The sequence below is a fragment of the Lichenostomus cassidix genome, chromosome 29 (assembly GCF_008360975.1).
Source record: "Lichenostomus cassidix isolate B80296 chromosome 29, HeHo_3.0, whole genome shotgun sequence".
Lineage (NCBI taxonomy): Eukaryota > Metazoa > Chordata > Aves > Passeriformes > Meliphagidae > Lichenostomus > Lichenostomus cassidix.
Window position 1 is genome coordinate 1,814,437 of NC_139509.1, and position 17,866 is coordinate 1,832,302.

General features: G+C 55.4%; 1 protein-coding gene across 2 annotated transcripts; it reads right to left on the reverse strand.

Moving 5' to 3' along the window:
• Positions 1-322: 322 nt before the first annotated feature.
• MCRS1 (microspherule protein 1) lies at positions 323-17,193 on the reverse strand. Of its 2 annotated transcripts, XM_085041220.1 has the most exons (11): positions 17,077-17,193; positions 15,425-15,569; positions 12,637-12,792; positions 10,208-10,317; positions 7,437-7,545; positions 7,089-7,234; positions 6,609-6,766; positions 4,581-4,656; positions 3,909-3,937; positions 2,546-2,638; positions 323-436 (listed from the first exon to the last, which is right to left on the reverse strand). In XM_085041220.1, exons 1-11 carry the CDS (start codon positions 17,178-17,180, stop codon positions 327-329), a joined length of 1,236 nt encoding a protein of 411 aa, XP_084897346.1. In that variant the 5' UTR covers positions 17,181-17,193; the 3' UTR covers positions 323-326. The 2 variants fall into 2 exon arrangements, with proteins under 2 accessions (XP_084897346.1, XP_084897347.1); XM_085041221.1 differs by lacking the exon at positions 7,089-7,234 and having other exon boundaries at positions 6,609-6,747.
• Positions 17,194-17,866: the final 673 nt, after the last annotated feature.

Here is a 17,866-nt window from a genome sequence, read left to right on the forward strand (position 1 = left end):
GTATTTTTGGGCTATTTTGAGGTATTTTGGGGCTGTTTTAGGGTATTTTTGGGATATTTTCGGATATTTTTGGGCTATTTTAGGGTATCTTTTGGGCTATTTTTGGGCTGTTTTAGGGTATTTTGGGGCTATTTTTGGATATTTTTGGGCTATTTTAGGGTATTTCAGGGGATTTTAGGGCTATTTTTGGGCTATTTCAGGATATTTTTGGGCTATTTTGGGCTATTTTTGGGCTATTTTGGGCTATTTTTGGGCTATTTTCGGATATTTTTTGGGCTATTTTAGGGTATTTGGGGTATTTTGGGCTATTTTGGGCTATTTTTGGGCTATTTTAGGATATTTTTGGGTCTCACCTCTCGGGATCTCATCAGGTAACGAACCATCCTCCCCCTGAGCACTGCCAGAGTCTGACTGTCGAAATCCGGAGAGCTCATGCCTGGGGACAGAGGGGACAGTGTGGGGACAGTTTAGGGACAGTGTGGGGACACTGGGGACACTGGGGACAGGGGGGACACTGGGGACACTGGGGACACTGGGGACATTGGGGACAGAGGGGACATTGGGGACATTGGGACAGGCTGGGGACATTGGGGACATTGGGGACACTGGGGACAGAGGGGACACTGGGGACAATGGGGACAGGCTGGGGTCAGTCTGGGGACAGGGAGACACTCAGGGGACATTGGGGACACTCAGGGGACACAGGGGACATTGGGGACACTGGGGACAGTGCAGACATTGGGGACAGAGGGGACAGGCTGGGGACAGCGAGGGACACTGGGGACATTGAGGACAGTTTGGGGACAGGAAGACACTCAGGGGTCAGTGGGGACAGGAATGGGACAGGGGGACTCTGAGGGGACAGGCTGGGGACAGGCTGGGGACAGGCTGGGGACATTGGGGACAGTCTGGGGACAATCTGGGGATAGTCAGAGACAGTCAGGGGTCATGGGGACACTCGGGACAGTGGGGACAGGAGTGAGACAGGAGGACAGGGAGGGGACAGAGGGGACAGGCTGGGGACATGGAGACACTCCTGGTACAGGGGAGACAGTCAGGGGTCACTGAGGGGACAGTGGGGACAGTCAGGGGAACTTAGGGGTCAGAGGGACAATGGGGACACTCAGGGGACACTCAGGACAGTGGGGACAGTGAGGGGACAGCGGGAGACAGAGGGACAGAGGGACAATGGGGACAGAGAGGGACACTGCAGAGGCCAGAGTGACACGGGGATGGACAGGTGGACACAGGGATGGATGGATGGACAGAGATGGACAGATGGACACGGACAGACAGGTGGACGCAGGGATGGATGGACGGCTGGATGGACACAGGGATGGACAGAGGGACATGCAGAGGGACAGACAGACACACATGGATGGACAGACGGACAGATGAACAGACACACGTGGATGGACAGACATATGGACACACCGGTGATGGAGTCCACAAGGTGCAGCTCTGCTCCAGCTGGACACGGGGATGGACAGACAGACAGACAGACACAGGGATGGACACAGGGGATAGAGAGATGGACAGATGAACTCGAGGATGGACAGATGGAGACAGGGATGGACAGATGGACACTCAGATGTCCCACCGGTGATGGAGTCACCAGCCCCTGCCAGCAGTGCAGCTCTGCTCTGGCTGGATATGGGGATGGACAGACACAGGGATGGATGGACAGATGGGCAGAGATGGTCACAAGGATGGACACTCAGACAGACAGAAGGACACAAGGATGGACAGAAGAACACACCAGTGATGGACTCCACCAGCCCCTGCCAGTGGTGCAGCTCCTGCTCTGGCTGGACAGACAGACACAGGGATGGACGGAGGGGACAGATGGACACACAGATGGACTCAAGGATGGACAGATGGACAGACAGATGGACACAAGGACGGAAGGATGGACAGATGGACACAAGGACAGAAGGATGGACAGACGGACACAAGGATGTCCCACCAGTGATGGAGTCCACCAGCCCCTGCCAGCGGTGCAGCTCTGCTCTGGATGGACATGGGGATGGACAGATGGACAGACACAGGGATGGACATGGGGGACAGATGGACAGATGGACACACAGAAGGACACAAGGATGGACAGATGGACACAGGGATGGACAGATGGACACGGGGATGGACAGATGGACAGACAGACACAGGGATGGACACAGGGATGGATGGACAGATGGACACTCAGGACCCACCAGTGATGGAGTCCACCAGGCCCTGCCAGTGGTGCAGCTCTGCTCTGGCTGGACATGGGGATGGACAGACGGACAGACACAGGGATGGATGGACAGATGGACAGACAGATGGACAGAAGGACACACGGATGAACAGAAGGATGGACAGATGGACACAAGGATGTCCCACCAGTGATGGAGTCCACCAGCCCCTGCCAGTGGTGCAGCTCCTGCTCTGGATGGCCATGTACATGGACAGATGGACAGACAGACACAGGGATGGATGGACAGGTGGACAGATGAACTCAAGGACAGACAGATGGACAGATGGACACAAGGATGGACAGATGTCCCACCAGTGATGGAGTCCACCAGCCCCTGCCAGCGGTGCAGCTCCTGCTCCAGCTGTCGGATTTCTCTCTTCTGCCGCCTGTCGGCAACTGTCAGCTCTGGGAACCAAAAACGGGGGTTCTGGAAGGTTCTGGAAGGTTCTGGAAGGCTCTGAGGGATCTCAGGGGGGTTCTGGAAGGCTCTGGAAGGTTCTGAGGAGTCCCTAGGGAGTCCTGGGGTGCTTCTGGAAGGTTCTGAGAGGTCTCAGGGGGTCCTGGAATGGTTCTAGAAGGTTCTCAGGGGTCCCTAGGGGGTCCTGGGGTGGTTCTGGAAGGTTCTAGGAGGTTCCAAGGGGTCCTGGGGTGGTTATGGAAGGTTCTGAAAGGTTCTGAGAGGTCCTTAGGGGGTCCTGAAGGGGTTCTGGAAGGTTCCAGGAGGATCTTGAGGGTCCTGGGGGGTCTGGGGAGTCTTGGGGGGGGTCTCAGGTGGGTTCTGGGGTTGTTCTGGAAGGTTCTGAGAGGTCCCAGGGGATCCTGGGGTGCTTCTGGAAGGTCCTGGAAGGTTCTGAGTGGTCCCTAGGGGGTCCTGGAAGGTTCTGGAAAGTTCTGGAAGGTTCTAGGAGGATCTTGAGGGTCCTGGGGGAGTCTTGGGGGGGTCTCAGGTGAGTCCTGGGGTGGTTCTGGAAGGTTCTGGAAGGTTCTGAGGGGTCCCTATAGGGTCCTGAAGGGGTTCTGGAAGGTTCTGAGGAGTCCCTAGGGGGTCCTGGGATGGTTCTGGAAGGTTCTAGGAGGATCTTGATGGTCCTGGGGGGGTCTGGGGGAGTCTTGAGTGATCTCAGGAGGGTTCTGGGGGAGTTCCCGGGGGGTTCTGGAAGGTTCTGAGGGATCTCAGATGGGTCCTGGGATGGTTCTGGAAGGTTCTGAGGGGTCCTGAAGGGGTTCTGGAAGGTTCTGAGGGGTCTCAGGGGGTCCTGAAGGGGTTCTGGAAGGTTCTAGGAGGATCTTGAGGGGTCTGGGGGAGTCTTGGGTGATCTCAGGAGGGTTCTGGGGGAGTTCCCAGGGGGTTCTGGAAGCTTCTAGGAGGTTCCAGGGGGTCCTGGGGTGGTCCTAGGGTGGTTCTGGAAGGTTCTAGGAAGGTTCTGAGGGATCTCAGATGGGTCCTGGAGAGGTTCTCAGGGGGTTCTGGAAAGTTCTAAGAGGAACTTGGGGGTCCTGGAGGGTCTTGGGGAGTTCTGAGGGATCTCAGGGGGGTTCTGGAAGGTTCTGGAAGGTTCTGAGGGATCTCAGGAGGGTCCTGGAGGAGCTCTTGGGAGGTTCTGGAAGGTTCTAGGAGGATCTGGGGGGTTCTGGAAGGTTCTGGAAGGTTCCAGGGGAGTCTCGGGGGTCTCACCATGCTCCAGGACCTCATCTCGCACATCCCTGTGGGAGAGGGGAGAGGTGAGATCCCTGGAGACTCCAAATCACCCCAAAAATCACCCCTAAATCATCCCCAAATCATCCCCAAAAATCCACCAAAATCCCCCCAAAAATCCCCCTAAAATCGCCCTAAAATCATCCCCAAAAATCCACCAAAATCTCTGCAAAAATCGCCCCAAAATTGCCCCAAAAATCACCCCAAAATCAAAAAAAATCACCCCTAAATCCCTGCAAAAATCACCCCAAAATTCCACCAAAATTCAGCCCAAAATTGCCCCAAAATCCAAAAAAATCACCCCAAAATCCCTGCAAAAATCACTCCAAAATCCCTGCAAAAATCACTCCAAAATCAAAAAAATCACCCCAAAATCACCCCAAAAATCCACCAAAATCCCCACAAAAGTAACTCTAAAATCCCCAAAATCCCCCAAAATCGCCCCAAAAATCACCCCAAAATCGCCCCAAAAATCCACCAAAATCCCCACAAAAGTAACTCTAAAATCCCCAAAATCGCCCCCAAAACTCCCCAAACCTCCCCAGATTCCCCCCAAATGATCCCAATCCCCCCTCAATCCTCCCAAAATGATCCCAATTGTCCCCCAGACCTCCCAAAATCCCCCCAAAATCACCCAAAATCCCCCCAAACCTGAGTTTCCCGTCGTCCAGCAGCTCCTCGGCGTCGCTGAAGTTCAGCACTTGATCTCCCTTGGGCAGAGGCTGCACTGCGGGGCCAGGGGGGGCTCAGGGACCCCAAAATCACCCCTGGGACCCCCAAAATTCACCCTGGGATCCCCTAGAACCCCAAAATCCCTCCCAGGAATCCCTAAAATCCTCTAGGAATCCCTAAAATCCTCCAGGAGCCCCAAAGCTTCCTCCAAACCTGGCTGCGCACAGGGCAGGTGCTGCACTTGAGGGATCCCAAATTCCCCCCAAAATCCCCCAAATGTCCCCAAATTTCTCTCTGGGACCCCCAAAATTCCCCCTGGGACCACCCAGAACCCCCCTGGGACCCCTCAGAACCCCCAAATTCCTCCCAGGAATCCCTAAAATCCTCCAGGAGCCCCAAAACTCCCTCCTCACTCGGCCACTCACAGGGCAATTGTTCATATTTGGGGGTCCCAAACTCCCCCCCAAAAACCTCCCTTTGACCCCAATCCCCCCTGGGACCCTCAAAATCTCCCCTGGAAACCCCCAGAACCCCCAGATTCCTCCCCAGAAATCCCTAAAATCTTTCATGTAGCCCTAAAATCCCCCAAGATCCCGAAAGTCACCTCCACACCTGGCTGTTCACAGGGTAGCTGCTCAATTTTAGGGGTCCCAAAGCCCCCCAGAATGTCCCCCAAATGTCCCCAAACCCCCCTGAGACCCCACAAATCCTCCCCAGAATACCCAAAATCTCCCCTAGAATGCCCCCAGAATCGCCAAATTTCCCCCAGAAATCCCTAAAATCCTCCAGGAGCCCCAAAAATCCCTTCTCACCTGGATGCTCACAGAGCAGTTGCTCAATTTTGGGAGTCCCAAACTCCCCCCAAAATCCCTCCTGGGACCCCCCAAATTCCCCCTGGGACCCTCAAAATCATCCCTGGATCCTATAGAACCCCTCTGGGATTCTATAGGATCTTATATATTTAGGATTCTTATATATTTAGGAAATCCCTAAAATCCTCCAGGAAGCCCCAAAATCGTCCACGAGCCCCAAAACTCCCTCCTCACCTTGCTGCTCACAGGGCAGGTGCTCAATTTTGGGGGTCCAAAATTCACCCCAAAATCCCCCAAATTCCCCCAAAATCATCCTAAATCCTCCCCAGTGAGCCCCAAACCCCCCTGGGACCCCCCAGATTCCACCAGGACCCCCAAAAGTGGCCCCAGGAACCCCTAAAATCCTCCAGGAGCCCCAAATCCCCCTCCATGCCTAGCCGCTCACAGGGCAGTTGCTCAAATTTGGGAGTCCCAAAGCCCCCCAGAATGTCCCCCAAATGTCCCCAAACCCCCCCTGGGCCACCCCAAAGTTACCCAGGACCTCCAAATTCTCTCAGAACCCCTTAAATCCCCTCCACGATTCCCCCAGGAAACCCCAAAATCCCATCAGGACCCCAAAAGCCACCTCCACGCCTGGCCACTCACAGGGCAGTTGCTCAACTTTGGGGGTCCCAAAGCCCCCCAGAACCTCCCCCAAATGTCCCCAAACCCACCCTGGGCCACCCCAAAGTTACCCAGGGACCTCCAAATGCTCTCAGAACCCCCCAAATTCCCTCTACGACTCCCCCAGGAAACCCCAAAATCCCATCAGGACCCCCAAAGTCACCTCCACACCTGGCCGCTCACAGGGCAGTTGCTGCATTTTGGGGGTCCCAAACTCCCCCAAAAATCCCCCAAAATCCTCCCAAAATCCCCCCAAATCCTCCCCAGGGACCCCCTAACTCCCCCAGGACCCACAAAATCCCCTCCAGGACCCCCAAATCCCCCCAAAATGCCCCCAAATCCCACCCATCTTGTCTTGCAGGTGACACTGGGAGAGGAACTTCAGCATTTTGGGGATTCCTGAACTTTCCAGGACCTCCCAGACCCCCAAAAATCCCCCAAAAACCTCCCAAACTTCCCTCAAATCCCCCAAAAAATCCCCAAAATCCCCTCCAGGACCCCCAAATCCCCCCAGAATGCCCCCAAAGCCCACCTGTCTGGTCCTGCAGCAGGTGGTACTGGCGCAGGAGCTGCCAGTGCAGCTGCAGGGCCTTGGGGGTCCTGGCAGGGTAAAACACGGCGGGGTGGCGCTGCAGGAGGTCCTGGAAGGTTTCCAGCGAGGGGACAGGGCTCTGGGGACATTGGGGACATGTTGGGGACACATTAGGGGACAAAGAGGGGACACTGGGGACATTGAAGGGACATTGGGGGGACATTGAGGGGACACAGACAGGTCCTGGCAGGGTAAAACATGGCAGGAGAAGGTCCTGGAAGGTTTCCAGCGAGGGCACAGGGCTCTGGGGACAGTAGGGACAGTCAGGTGACATTAGGGACACATCAGGGACACATCAGGGGACAGTGAGGGGACATTGAGAGGACATTAGGGGACACAAGGACAGGTCCTGGCAGGGTAAAACACGGCAGGAGAAGGTCCTGGAAGGTTTCAATTGAGGGGACAGGGCTCTGGGGACAGGTCAGGTGACATTGGGGACACGTCAGGAACACATCAGGGGACAGTGAGGGACATTGAGGGACATTGAGGGACACAAGGACAGGTCCTGGCAGGGTAAAACACGGCAGGAGAAGGTCCTGGAAGGTGTCCAGCAAGGGGACAGGGCTCTGGGGACAGTGAGGACATTGAGGGGACATGTCAGGGGACATTGAGAATACTGACCAATGACACCCTGGTGACATAAGGGAATATTGGGTTACATTAGGAGACAATTTGGTGACATTAGGTGACACAGGCGACACTGACCGATGGCACTCAGGTGACACAGGTGACACAGGTGACACTCAGGTGACAGTTAGTGACACTCACCGATGGCACTCTGGTCAGCAGTTGCTCCTCAGCCTTGCTGAACAGAACTTTGCTCTGGATGGCAGCGACAGCCTCGGGGTGCAGCTGGCGCATGGCCTGGCAGGACAGCCTGGTTGGGGACATTGGGGACATTGGGGACATTGGGGACATCATTGGGGACATTGGGGACATCATTGGGGACATCAAACAGAGCATGGCCTGGCAGGACAGCCTGGGGACATTGGGGACATCATTGGGACACTGAACAGCCTCGAGGTGCAGCTGGCGCATGGCCTGGCAGGACAGCCTGGTTGGGGACATTGGGGACATCATTGGGGACATTGGGGACGCTGAACAGCCTTGGGGTGCAGCTGGCGCATGGCCTGGCAGGACAATCTGGGGACATTGGGGACATCATTGGGGACATTGGGGACACTGAACAGCCTCAGGGTGCAGCTGGCGCATGGCCTGGCAGGACAGCCTGGTTGGGGACATTGGGGACATCATTGGGGACATTGGGGACATCATTGGGGACATCACTGGGGACACTGAACAGCCTCGGGGTGCAGCTGGCGCATGGCCTGGCAGGACAATCTGGGGACATTGGGGACATTGGGGACATTGGGGACATTGGGGACATCACTGGGGACATCATTGGGGACATCAAACAGAGCATGGCCTGGCAGGACAGCCTGGGGACATTGGGGACATTGGGGACATCACTGGGGACATCATTGGGGACATCACTGGGACACTGAACAGCCTCGGGGTGCAGCTGGCGCATGGCCTGGCAGGACAGCCTGGTTGGGGACATTGGGGACATCATTGGGGACATTGGGGACATCAAACAGAGCATGGCCTGGCAGGACAGCCTGGGGACATTGGGGACATCATTGGGGACATCACTGGGGACATTGGGGACACTGAACAGCCTCGGGGTGCAGCTGGCGCATGGCCTGGCAGGACAGCCTGGGGACATTGGGGACATTGGGGACATTGGGGACATCATTGGGGACATCATTGGGGACACTGAACAGCCTCAGGGTGCAGCTGGCGCATGGCCTGGCAGGACAGCCTGGTTGGGGACATTGGGGACATCATTGGGGACATTGGGGACATTGGGGACATTGGGGACACTCAACAGCCTCAGGGTGCAGCTGGCGCATGGCCTGGCAGGACAATCCGGGGACATTGGGGACATCATTGGGGACATCATTGGGACACTGAACAGCCTCGGGGTGCAGCTGGTGCATGGCCTGGCAGGACAGCCTGGCTGGGGACATTGGGGACATCACTGGGGACATTGGGAACATCAAACAGAGCATGGCCTGGCAGAACAGCCTGGTTGGGGACATTTGGGGACATCTGTGACACCTCAGGAATGTCCCCAAACCCCCTCAGGGACACCTCAGGACCCCCTTGGGGACACTGAGATCTCCTTGGGGACACTGAGGTCCCCAAAGAGCCCAAATTTCCCCAATCAAGTCCCAAAGCTGAACCTCCCAGAGCTCCTGGGTGTCACACGGGTGTCCCCATGGTGTCACCTCTGTCCCCTTGTGTCCCCTGAATCCCACAACTCCCTCACACCTGTGAGACCCCAAAATACCCCAAAAACCCCAAATTTCCCCAAAAACCCCAAAATTTCTCACTTGCAGATGACATGTCATACAGCAGGGAGTACCAGCGCTCCTGGGTGTCCCCATGGTGTCACCTCTGTCCCCTGAATCCCATGTCCCCAATGTCCCCAAAACACCTCAAAATCCCCAAATTTACCCCAAAAACCCCAAAATTTCTCACTTGCAGATCACAGGGTCATACAGCAGCGAGTACCAGCGCTCCTGGGTGTGACACAGGTGTCACCTCTGTCCCCTGAATCCCAATGTCCCCAAAGACCCCAAATGTCCCCAAAAGACCCCAAAACCCCCAAATTTCCCCCAAATTTCCCCAAAGAAACCCCAATTTCTCACTTGCAGATAACAGGATCATAGAGCAGGGAGTACCAGAGCTCCTGGATGTGACACAGGTGTCACCTCTGTCCCCATGGTGTCCCCATGGTGTCCTCTGAATCCCAATGTCCCCAGAAGTCCCTCAGGACGCCCAAATGTCCCCAAAAAAACCCAAAAAACCCCAGAATTTCTCACTTGCAGATGACGGGATCATAGAGCAGGGAGTACCAGCGCTCCTGGGTGTCCCCATGGTGTCCCCATGGTGTCACCTCTGTCCCCTGAATCCCAATGTCCCCAAAGACCCCAAATGTCCCCAAAACCCCCCAAAATTCCCCCAAAAACCCCAAATTTCCCCCAAAAGCTCACTTGCAGATGACAGGGTCGTACAGCAGGGAGTACCAGCGCTCCTGGCTGTCCCCATGGTGTCCCCCAAATCCCACAACTCCCTCACATCTGTGAGACCCCAAATGTCCAGAAAAAAACACCAAAAACCCCAAAAAAACCCTAAAAACCCCAGAATTTCTCACTTGCAGATGACGGGATCATAGAGCAGCAAGTACCAGCGCTCCTGGGTGTCTCCATGGTGTCCCCATGGTGTCACCTCTGTCCCCTGAATCCCAATGTCCCCAAAGACTACAAACACCCCAAAATCCCCAAAAAAACCCCAAATTCCCCCAAATTTCCCCCAAAGCTCACTTGCAGATGACAGGATCATACAGCAGGGAGTACCAGCGCTCCTGGGTGTGACACAGGTGTCACCTCTGCCCCCTGAATCCCACAACTCCCTCACACCTGTGAGACCCCAAATGTCCCCCAAATTCCCCCAAAAAAACCCCAAATCCTCACTTGCAGATGACAGGGTCGTACAGCAGGGAGTACCAGCGCTCCTGGATTTCCCGCAGCGTGAAGCGACAGCTGAACTTCACCCCGAGGTGCACCGAGGTCAGGTCGTTGGTCTGTGGGGAAAAAAACCCAAAAAAAACCCCAAAATGTGAGATTTGGAACTCTGAAATGATCCTAAACCAGCCAGGGGAGGAGGGAGACACCAAAAAACCCCCAAAAAAACCCCAAAAAACCCCCAAAATGTGAGTTTTGGAACTCTGGAGTTATCCTAAACCAGCCAGGGGAGGAGGGAGACACCCAAAACCCCAAAAAAACCCCCAAAAAAACCCAAAAATGTGAGTTTTGAAACTCTGGAATGATCCTAAACCAGCCAGGGGAGGAGGGAGACACAAAAAAACCCCAAAATTGCCCCAAAAATGTGAGTTTTGGAACTCTGGAGTTATCCTAAACCAGCCAGGGGAGGAGGGAGACACAAAAAAACCCCAAAAAAATCCCAAAAATGTGAGTTTTGGAACCCTGAAATGATCCTAAACCAGCCAGGGGAGGAGGCAGACCCCAAAAACCCCAAAATTCCCCCAAAATCACCCCAAAATCATCTCACAGCACCATAACTTGTCAGGTTTTTGCCTCCTAAATGACCTTTTTTGGGGTTTTTTCCCCAAATCCCCTCAAATCCCCCAAACCCCCGAATTGAGGAGGGGTCTCTAAACTGAGGAGGGGTCTCTGCAGCCCCCCAGGTGATGATGGAGACCCCAAAACCCCCCAAAATCCCCCAAATTCACCTCAAGGCATCACAATGGTTGTGACATTTCCACCTCCTGAATCACCTGTTTTTTGGGGTTTTTCACCCCAAATCCCACAAATATCCCAAATCCCCGAAACCCCCCAAACTGAGGAGGGGTCTCCCCATTGAGGAGGGGTCTCTGTAACCCCCCAAGTGATGATGAAGACCCCAAAAAACCCCAAAATTCCCCCAAAATCACCTCACAGCACTGTAACGGTTGAGAAGTTTTCGCCTCCTAAATGACCTTTTTTGGGGTTTTCACCCCAAATCCCCTAAATATCCCAAATCCCCCAAACCCCCCGAATTGAGGAGGGGTCTCCCCAAATTGAGAGGGGGTCTCTGCAACCCCCCAGGTGATCAGGGAGACCCCAAAACCCCCCAAAATCCCCCAAATTCACCTCAAGCCATCACAATGGTTGTGACATTTCCACCTCCTAAATGACCTTTTTTGGGGTTTTCAGCCCAAATCCCCTAAATATCCCAAATCCCACAGTGTTCCCAAATTGAGGAGGGGTCTCCCCAAATTGAGGAGGGGTCTCTGCAGCCCCCCAGGTGATCAGGGAGACCCCAAACCCCCCAAAATCCCCCAAATTCACCTCACAGCACCATAACGGTTGTGAGGTTTTTGCCTCCTAAATGACCTTTTTTTGGGGTTTTCACCCCAAATCCCCTAAATACCCCAAATGCCCCAAACCCCCCGGTGTCCCCAAATTGAGGAGGGGTCTCCCCAGCTGAGGAGGGGTCTCTCAGACCTGCAGCACGGCGTTGATGAGCAGCAGGTCATAGGCAGGTTTCCATCTCCCCAGGTCCTAAATTGCCTTTTTTTGGGATTTTTCACCCCAAAATCCCCCAAATCCCCCAAATATCCCAAATCCCCTAAATCCCCCAAACCCCCTGAATTGAGTAAGGATCTCTCAGACCTGCAGCACGGCGTTGATGAGCAGCAGGTCATCGGCAGGTTTCCATCTCCCCAAGTCCTAAATCACCTTTTTTAGGATTTCACCCCCAAAATCCCCCAAATCCCCCAAATATCCCAAATCCCCTAAATCCCCCAAACCCCCTGAACTGAGGAGGGGTCTCCAAATTGAGGAGGGGTCTCCAGACCTGCAGCACGGCGTTGATGAGCAGCAGATCATCGGCAGGTTTCCATCTCCCCAGGTCCTAAATCACCTTTTTTTGGGATTTTTCACCCCAAATCCCCCAAATATCCCAAATCCCCTAAATCCGCCAAACCCCCTGAATCGAGGAGGGGTCTCCCAATTGAGGAGGGGTCTCTGCAGCCCCCCAGGTGATCAGAGAGACCCCAAAAAACCCCCCAAAATACCCCAAATTCACCTCAAGGCATCACAATGGTTGTGACATTTCCACCTCCTAAATCACCTTTTTTTGGGGTTTTTCACCCCAAATCCCACAAATATCCCAAATTCCCTAAATCCCCCAAACCCCCCAAATTGAGTAAGGGTCTCTCAGACCTGCAGCACGGCGTTGATGAGCAGCAGGTCATCGGCAGGTTTCCACCTCCCCAGGTCCTAAATCACCTTTTTTTGGGATTTTTCACCCCAAATCCCCTAAATATCCCAAATATCCCAAATCCCCCAAACCCCCTGAATTGAGGAGGGGTCTCTAATTTGAGGAGGGGTCTCCAGACCTGCAGCACGGCGTTGATGAGCAGCAGGTCATCGGCAGGTTTCCATCTCCCCAGGTCCCTGGGCGCAGCGCTGGCTTTGCTCTTCTTCAGCCGCTTGGGGACACTTGGGGGGGTGACAGGGCCGGGGGGGGCCGGGGGGGGGACAGCCCGGGACACCTGGGGGACAGGAGAGCATTTGGGGTCCCCAAAGTGTCACCAGGGTGTCACCAACACCCCCAGAGTGACCCCAAAGTCCCCATTAACCCTGGGATGTCCCAAAGTGTCCCCCAAAGTTCCTGAATGTCCCCAAAGTTTGGGGCTGGGGGGGCTGAGTGTCACCTCATTGTCCCCACAGTGTCCTCAGATTGTCCCCAGTGTCCCCAGAGTGTCACCAGGGTGTCACCAACACCCCCAGATTGTCCCCAATGTCCCCGGAGTGACCCCAAAGCCCCCAGAGTTCCAGGATGTCCCCAAAGTTTGGGGCTGGGGGGGCTGGGGGGGACAGCCCGGGACACCTGCGGGACAGGGGGGGCTCAGTGTCACCTCAGGGTCACCAGAGTGTCCCCAGAGTGACCCCAAAGTCCCCAGAGTGACCCCAAAGACCCCAATGTCCCCAGAGTTTCAGAATGTCCCCAGAGTTCCAGGATGTCCCCAAATGGCCCCAGGATGTCCCCAAAGTTTGGGGCTGGGGGGACAGGGGGGGACAGCCCGGGACACCTGTGGGGACAGGGGAGGCTCAGGGTCACCAGGGTGTCACCAGTGTCCCCAGAGTGTCCTCAGATTGTCCCCAAGGGCCCCAGAGTGACCCCAAAGTTCCAGGATATCCCTAAGAGTCCCAGAATGTCCCCAGCCCCAAAACACTGGGGTCTTTGGGGGTCCCCAGAGCGTCCCCACAGTCCCCAGAGTGTCCCCAATGTCCCCAGAGTGTCCCCAAAGTCCCCAGAGTGTCCCCAATGTCCCCAGAGTGTCCCCAGCATGTCCCAAGTGTCCCCAGAGTGTCCTCAGTGTCTCCAGAATGACCCCACAGTGTCCTCAGATTGTCCCCAGGGTGACCCCAGGGTGTCCTCAGTGTCCCCAGGGTCCCCAGGGTGTCCCCAGAGTGACCCCATAGTGTCCTCAGAATGTCCCCAGAGTGACCCCAACGTCCCCACAGCATCCCCAGGGTGTCCCAAGTGTCCCCAGAGTGTCCCCAGAAGCTCTGGCATGTCTGAAATGTCCCAAAGTCCCAGAATGTCCCCAAGGGCCCCAGGCTGTCCCCTTTCCCCAGGATATTCCCCCCTTTTTCCTAAAATCCCCCAATTTCCCCCCCTTTTTGCCAAATCCTTGAGTTTTCCCCAAATCCCCAAATTCCCTGCTTTTCCCTGAAATACCCCAATTCCCCCAAACCCCCCAAATCCCCCCCTTTTCCCCAAAATCCCGGAATTCCCCCTTTCCCCAAAATCCCCCAATTCCCCCCTTCTTCCCAAATCCCCCAAATTCCCCCCAAATCCCAAATCCCAAATTTCCCCCAAATCCCAAATTTCCCACCCCAAATTCCCAAATTCCCCAAAACCCCCAAAAAACCCCAAAATGTCCCAAAATCCCAAATTCCCCAAATTCCTCAAAATATCACAAATAATCCCAAAAATCCCTAAAATCCCCAAAATCCCTCAAATCCCAAAAACCCTTAAATTCCCCCAAATTCCCCAAAATTCCCCAAAATCCCAAATTCCCCAAATTCCCCCAAATCCCCAAATTTCCCCAAATCCCAAATCCCAAATCCCCAAATCTTCCCAAATCCCCAAAATCCCCAAATTCCCTCTGATTCCCCAAATTTCCCCAAATCCCCAAATTCCCAGGATTTCCAGATTTCCCCAAACCCCAATTTCCCCAAACATTTAGGTATCCCAAACTTTCCCCCAAATCCCCAGAATTCCGAAATATCCCCCAAATCCCCAAATCCCAATTTCAACCCAAAGGTTCCCAAATCCCAGATTTCCCCAGATCCCCAGGTCCCAAATTTCAGGTCCATTTTCCCAGATCCCCAACCTGTTTTCAAACCCAGATTTCCCCAGATATCCGGATCCCCAGATCCCCAGTCCCCAGATCCCAGATCCCCAAATCCCAGACCCCAATTCCCCAAATCTCCAGATCCCAAGTCCTCCAGGCTCCCCCAGATCTCCCAGATAAGTCTCCCATCCCAAATCCCGAGTTCCAGGTTCCCGGATCCCCAAATCCCAAACCCCAGATCCCCAAATCCAAATCCCCAAATCCCCAAATCCCAATCCCCAAATCCCAAATCCCCGATCCCCAAATCCCAGATTCCCCCAAATCTCCCAGATTCCTCCCAGTTCCCCCCAGGATTTCCAGACCTAAATTTCCCAGACCTACCCCCCAGATCCCCAGATTCCCAGATTTCCCCAAAGTCTTGAATTCCCCCAAATCCCAGATTTTCCCAGATCCCCAGGTTCCCCCAGTTCTTTTGAGATCCCATTCCCCCTGTTTCCCCAAGTCCCCCAACCCCCTAGTCCAACCCCAAACTCCAAGTCCCCAATTCCCCAACTCCTGAGTCCCCCAGTTCACCCCAGATCCCAGGTTTCCCCAAGTCCCCAGATCCCAAGTTTCCCCAGTTCCCAAGTTCCCCAGGTCCCCAGATCTCCCCCAGGTTTTCCCCCAGATCCCCCCCGTTCCCCCAGGTTTCCCCAGATCCCAAGTTTCCCCAAGTCCCTAGATCCCGGTTTCCAATTCCCCCAGATCCCAAGTTCCCAGGTTCCAATTCCCCCCATCCCAATTTCTCCCCCAAATCCCAAATTTCCCCCCAAACTCCCACCTTCCTCCTGTCGGCGGGCGGTGGCTCCCCGGGCGCCCCTCCCCCCGCCGCTCGGGGCGGAGCTTCCGGAGCTCCTTTGGCGCGAGACGGTTTGGCGAGACTGCTCTCGACTAATTCATCATCGAATTTACGGCGTTTGATGAACCTGGGGGAGACTGGGATGGACTGGGAGCCACTGGGAATGGTTATATGGGAACTGGGATGGACTGGGAGGGACTGGGAATGGTTATAGGGGAGCTGGGAGGGACTAGGATGGACTGGGAGCTAACTGGGAGCTAACTGGGAGCTAACTGGGCTGCTCTCGACCAGTTCATCATCGAACTTACGGCGTTTGATGAACCTAAATGGGAACTGGGATGGACTGGGAGCCACTGGGAACCACTGGGAATGGTTATAGGGGCACTATGGGGCACTGGGATGGACTGGGAGCTAACTGGGAGCTAACTGGGCTGCTCTCCACCAGCTCGTCATCGAACTTACGGCGTTTGATGAACTTGGGAACAAACTGGGATGGACTGGGAGCCACTGGGAATGGTTATATGGGAACTGGGAGCTAACTGGGAGCTAACTGGGAGCTAACTGGGCTGCTTTCCACCAATTCGTCATCGAATTTACAGTGTTTGATGAACCTGGGAGCAAACTGGGAGCTACTGGGATGGACTGGGAGGGACTGGGAATGGTTATATGGGAGCTGGGAGGGACTAGGATGGACTGGGAGCTAACTGGGATGGACCGGGAGAGACTGGGATGGACTGGGAGGGATTGGGAGCTAACTGGGAGAGACTGGGATGGACTGGGAGGGATTGGGAGCTAACTGGGAGAGACTGGGATGGACTGGGAACCACTGGGAACCACTGGGAATGGTTATAGGGACACTATGGGGCACTGGGATGGACTGGGAGCTAACTGGGATGGACTGGGATGGACTGGGAGCTAACTGGGAGGGACTGGGATGGACTGGGAGGCACCACGGGTGTCCCCCTCAAGTGTCCCCACCCCCCCTCCCTGTCCCCTCCTATTCCCAAATGTTCCCAAATGTTCCCAAATGTCCCCATAGTTGGAGGAGCCACACTGCTTGGGGACAGTCCCCTCGCTGTCCCCAATGTCCCCAAATGTCCCCAAATGTCCCCAGTGTCCCATACCTGAAGGAACTGTGCCATTTGGGGACAGTCCCCTCGCTGTCCCCAATGTCCCCATTATCCCCAAATGTCCCCAAATGTCCCCAAATGTCCCCAGTGTCCCCAAATGTCCCCAGTGTCCCCAAATGTCCCCAGTGTCCCCAGTGTCCCCCAGTGTCCCTGGAGGAGCTGCGCAGTTTGGGGACAGTCCCCTCCCTGTCACCACTGACTCCTCCCTGTCCCCAATGTCCCCAGTATCCCCAACATCCCCAATGTCCCCACTGTCCCCATTATCCCCCCTGTCCCCAAAAGTCCCCAATGCCCCACAATGTCCCCAATGCCCCACAATGTCCCCAATGTCCCCAAATGTCCCCAGTGTACCTGGAGGAGCTGCACCATTTGGGGACAGTCCCCTTGCTGTCCCCACTGTCCCCAATGTTCCCAGTATCCCAAACGTCCCCAACGTCCCCACTGTCCCCATTATCCCCAGTATCCCCAATGTCCCCAGTGTCCCCAGTGATGTCCCCAGCGTACCTGGAGGAGCTGCGGCGTTTGGGGACAGTCCCCGAGGCGCAGGTGGCAGTGCCACGCTTGCTGCCAGCCAGCGACTCCTCGTCCTCCGAGCGACTGGTGGCCATGGTGGCGCTGAGGGGACAGGGACAGTGTCACCTGGGGTCACCTGGGGTCACCCAGTGTCACCTCAGTGTCACTCAGTGTCATATAGTGGCACCTCAGTGTCACCTAGGGTCACATCAGTGTCACCTGGGGTCACCTAGTGTCACCTCAGTGCCACCTCAGTGTCACCCAGTGTCACCCAGTGCCACCTAGTGTCACCTGGGGTCACACAGTGTCACATCAGTGTCACCTCTGTGTCACCTAGTGCTATCCAGTGTCACCTCAGTGTCACCCCAGTGTCACTCAGTGTCCCCTCAGTGTCACCTGAGGTCACCTAGTGTCACCTCAGTGTCACTCAATGTCACCTGGGGTCACCCCAGTGTCACCCAGTGTCACCTAGGGTCACCTGGAGTCACCTCAGGGTCACCCAGTGTCACTTCAGTGTCACCTGGGGTCACCTCAGTGTCACCTAGTGTCAGCTAGTGCCATCCAGTGTCACTCAGTGTCATCTGGGGTCACCCAGAGTCACCTCAGTGTCACCTAACGTCACCTAGTGCCACCCCAGTGTCACCTGGGGTCACCCAGTGTCACTCAGTGTCACCTCAGTGTCACCCAGTGTCACCTCAGTGTCACCTCAGTGTCACCCAGTGCCACTCCCACTGGGGTGACATCACACCTTGGGGACACTGGGGGACACTGGGAGGGACTG

Coding starts and splice junctions, on each gene's coding strand:
- MCRS1 (XM_085041220.1), bottom strand. CDS start 17,180: ATGGCCACCAGTCGCTCGGAGGACGAGGAGTCGCTGGCTGGCAGCAAG. Junction 15,570..17,076: donor AAACGCCGCAGCTCCTCCAG/GTACGCTGGGGA, acceptor AGTCTCCCCCAG/GTTCATCAAACGCCGTAAAT. Junction 6,767..7,088: donor TGTCCCCAATGTCACCTGAC/CTGTCCCCAGAG, acceptor TGTGTCCCCAAC/ATGTCCCCAATGTCCCCAGA.